At 35.1% G+C, this 3,858-nt stretch overlaps 1 protein-coding gene across 1 annotated transcript in view; it reads right to left on the minus strand.

Annotated features, from left to right (window-relative positions):
* The window catches only part of AGFG1 (ArfGAP with FG repeats 1), a gene marked incomplete at its 5' end in the record, with an annotated part of 16,891 nt that extends 13,782 nt beyond the window's left edge, over nucleotides 1-3,109 (minus strand). The window contains 3 exons of the mRNA XM_010166600.1: nucleotides 1,164-1,320; nucleotides 2,321-2,483; nucleotides 2,994-3,109. Coding sequence (XP_010164902.1) covers nucleotides 1,164-1,320; nucleotides 2,321-2,483; nucleotides 2,994-3,109 — 436 coding nt within the window. The remainder of the gene's footprint in view (nucleotides 1-1,163; nucleotides 1,321-2,320; nucleotides 2,484-2,993) is intronic.
* Between the last annotated feature and the right edge of the window lie 749 nt (nucleotides 3,110-3,858).

The following is a 3,858-nucleotide window of genomic DNA, read 5'->3' on the forward strand; positions in this document are numbered from 1 at the left end:
ATAATTAAATATCTGCAGCCTCTTCAGTAACACAGTACAACATTGGCCAGTTAGCATAAGTTCTCCCAGTTAAATATACCTCCAAAAAGATGATTAACAAGAAATTTTATGTTAAAGATTTTACAAAATACACTGCAACAGCAATTCTTATTCTGTATTACTGAATTCAGTTGGTTATTTTACAAGTTTTGTTTTGTTTTTTTAAAGTTAACTTTGAGAAAGCCTTGATACTTTGCTCAGTTCCTCAGGTGTGCCTTAAGTCCCCTTCATCACACTTCCTCTCAGCTATTAACAATTTCAGGACTGATTTGCAAGAAGTATCTCTTATTCTTGTTGGCTTAGCAGCATCAGTTTCTCTCAGAAAAGCTACATGAAAACGACAAAGCCCATTCAGACAAGACAGGCAAAGCTACTTTTCCCACAACTACAATGCAAGTTGGCAACAACATCCTTCAGTGACCACAGAATCAACTTTTTCTTTAGGACAGATTTCTATGGCTCAAGATCTTAGGGTGGAAATAAACCCTGAGGGCTCAATATATTTTACTGAAGTCATTCTTCAAGAATTCAAGGCCTACCCCCACCCTCAGTCCAGACACACGCTCAAAGCTTGTTTATTCCTCCTGAAACTACAGAATGCTATCCATATGGGTAGTATTTAGTTTTCAAATAGACACACACACAAAAGAGGTGGTCATCCTTTAAACTGAGGAAGCCTTTGTTTTTCTCTTAACAAATTGACAGTTACTGTCAATGCATTTGAACTCCTCTATAAAGTCTCTATATCTGCTTAATTTTCATGAATGCTCCTCCTAATAATTTTCAGAAGGAAAAGCGAAGGTCGAATAGCAGCTTCTCCCTGCAGTCTGTTACTCATCCTCTTGCTCTCTCTCCCAAAGAATTTAAAGTTCTAGTAGTAGGCAGAAACAGTCTAATGATGCGTATCATAGAAAATAGCTATAGCAACTCCTGCTTCAAAAAGCAGGATTACCAGCCTTTATATCTTCAACCTTTCTTTATAAAGATCTAAAGGAAATCTCGATCAATACAATATTCTCAAGGCACAGAAATTACATTTCTTTCATTAAGTTTAGACTAAAGTAATCAAAAATTAAAACTACATTTTATACATTTAAAAGGGATACACTGCTCAGAATACTTACCTGTGTGACTGTTGAAGTGTGCAAAATTAGCAAAATTTGCTGTAGCAGTTGACTGAGTAGGAGCAGCAGCAAAGATATCTGAGCCCAGGTCGCTGAGTAGGTCAAATTGTTTCTTTTCTTGTTGCTGCTGTCCTTGAGATCGAACTACAACAGGAGACTACAAAAAACATTTCAATGAGCTAATAAAACCTGATATTTTACCAAACTGACTTTTGCAAAATACTAGAAGGATAGATTAAGTATATTTCTTTAACAAGCAATTTAGTCCTCAAGTTTAACATGCTGTATATAGCACAGACCCTCCTCCTATAGTATCAGGAAGACTATGCTACTACAGTGGCTTTTAAAAGAACTCTGCAGCAGATTTCCATGGATTAATAGGACCTAGAATAATAAAATAGCAGCATATAAGCAAGTTCAAAATTATGTATTTAAAACTGCAAATATTGTACAAATGCAAGCAATAAAATTTAATTTTACAAGTTGGAAAATAGTTATTCACTGCATTCTGAAAAAGTCTTCAGAATTCAGTACAGGGGGAGAAAAATTGAAGATTTTTACATCAGGGCTGCAAGCAGCAAATTTCTGTTTGCATCTTAAGAGGTCCATTCAAAAGTTGCCTGTACCCCAAAGGTAAAACAGTTTTGAGAAAAACAGTTCTAAGAAAAACTCTTTTCCCCCAAACTTTAAGTACATATTGTTTGGCTTTATATATAAACAGCACATAGACACTCCCTGAATGCCACTTGTTAAGACAGTTACAGAATTAACATGCATGCTTTTAATCTGCATATTCACTACTAATCTCAGAGTTAACAGTATCAGCCATGTTATTGTTTTGAAATAAAATCCCCAAACATTAAAATATACCACATTAGGTTCAAAATTTTAGAAATATTTATGCAAAATACAATCTTAATTAAACTTGTCAACTGCACTGGAAAATTCTGCTTACTGAAAGTAATCATTTAAAAGAAAAATCAATTTTGTCAATAGAAACAAGCTTTACTTAGAAACAGATCTTCAAATATCTGTATACTTCAACAAAATACGTAAAATAAAGTTGTCTTTAGTGATGACATTATTAGATAACAGTTGCTATTGCAAGAATTCCTGCCACTAAAAAGGTCCCGATGTACATCTCTGTCACTACTCACCTGGCTAGGTGTGCCCTTGTTTAAGTGCAGTGCTGGTGCAGCTTCTCCCAGGAGAGATTTGAGTGGTTTCACCTCCGGCGTGCTGCTTGTACTACTAGCAGAAGACCCCGATATGGATGCATGTACTGATGCCACCACCTTTGCTTGCTCTGGAGGAACATACCTACATTCAAAAAGAGCAATGTTTTTTACGAATTTAACATAAAGAGTTCTGCTCAGATCTCAGCTTTGCTATTTAAACCACTGATCCTGCAACAAATTCTATCCGTAGTTTGCAAAATACTCATTATTTAAATAAGCCAGATTTTTTTTTTTAATGGACTAGAATTCTAAGTAATCAATATTTTATAGCACTTATTTAATAAAAACCACACGTGTCTTCCACCTCCTAATAAAAGCCTGCTAACCCCTCACTTCACACTGTTGTCAATATCCCCTTAAGCCATTTCTGCACCATCAATATGAACTACACAGAGAAACTTATTTAAATAGTTCATCTTCTCTGCTTCCTGTAGCAGCTCTGACAAAAGTCCAGAAAACATTTCACTTTACAGAGCTGCACAATCTAGTCCAAAGAGCACACAAGAAAGAAAGCACACAAGAATGTGAGGATAACAGTCCATCTTCACTTCTTGTCATAGAGGCAATCTTTATAAATGTAAAGCTATCTTACCATCTTTTCTTTTCATATTTTTCCTGTAGAAATTCCTTTACTTTCTGTGGATCCCTGAAGTCTGGAATTGCTGATGATCTATCATCAAATAGGCCTAGCCAAATCTGTTTGCACACCTTATAAAAAACAAACAACCACGAATTAATCAGAGAAAATAAGTTAATTCAAAATCTATTTAAGTTTACAATTGTTAATACATAGAACCATTAAAAACCTGTGTGGCTGCACATCTTTTGTTCCAGACTGAACTGCTTTACCAACTGACTGGTGCACCATGTACTGGTCTAAATACTTAAAAGTTGAAAGACCATCTGTCACAGCATGGCAAGCAAATACCAGCATCCAATTTCATTACCAAATACTTCTTTTACAAAATATTTGTAGTATGTACACATGAAAAGACAAAGCACCTGATCTCTACTTGTGATCTTCAAGACTTCTCCTTCACCTAATGCTACACATTTTACCTGTACTTCAGGGTTTAAACTATTTCAACAGATCCATATGCCATAAGCCGCAGACAGTAGCTTTTAAAGGATCTGAGGTTTAGTATTTATACTTATAATTACTATCTGAGTATAGGAACTTCTTTTTTAAACCATGATGCAGTTTCTATGGTATCATATACATTTAATTTGAGTGATGGTATGAGAGAAAGGGACAAAGTAGTCTTGCTTGGCTTTTGTTTTCTAATTGTAGTTGTAATTGAGCAAAAGTTGAACCAATTGAAAAGTCTTCAGTATATTCAGCTTCATTTTCTGACCAAAACAAGAGGAAAGGAGACTGTTCTCAAACTAAACAAGACACAGGAGTTGTCACACTCAAAATGTTTTCTTTAAGCATTAAGACTACTCTGCAAGTAACC

This window comes from Antrostomus carolinensis, unplaced genomic scaffold (genome assembly GCF_000700745.2).
Source record: "Antrostomus carolinensis isolate BGI_N321 unplaced genomic scaffold, ASM70074v2 scaffold50794, whole genome shotgun sequence".
Classification (NCBI taxonomy): domain Eukaryota; kingdom Metazoa; phylum Chordata; class Aves; order Caprimulgiformes; family Caprimulgidae; genus Antrostomus; species Antrostomus carolinensis.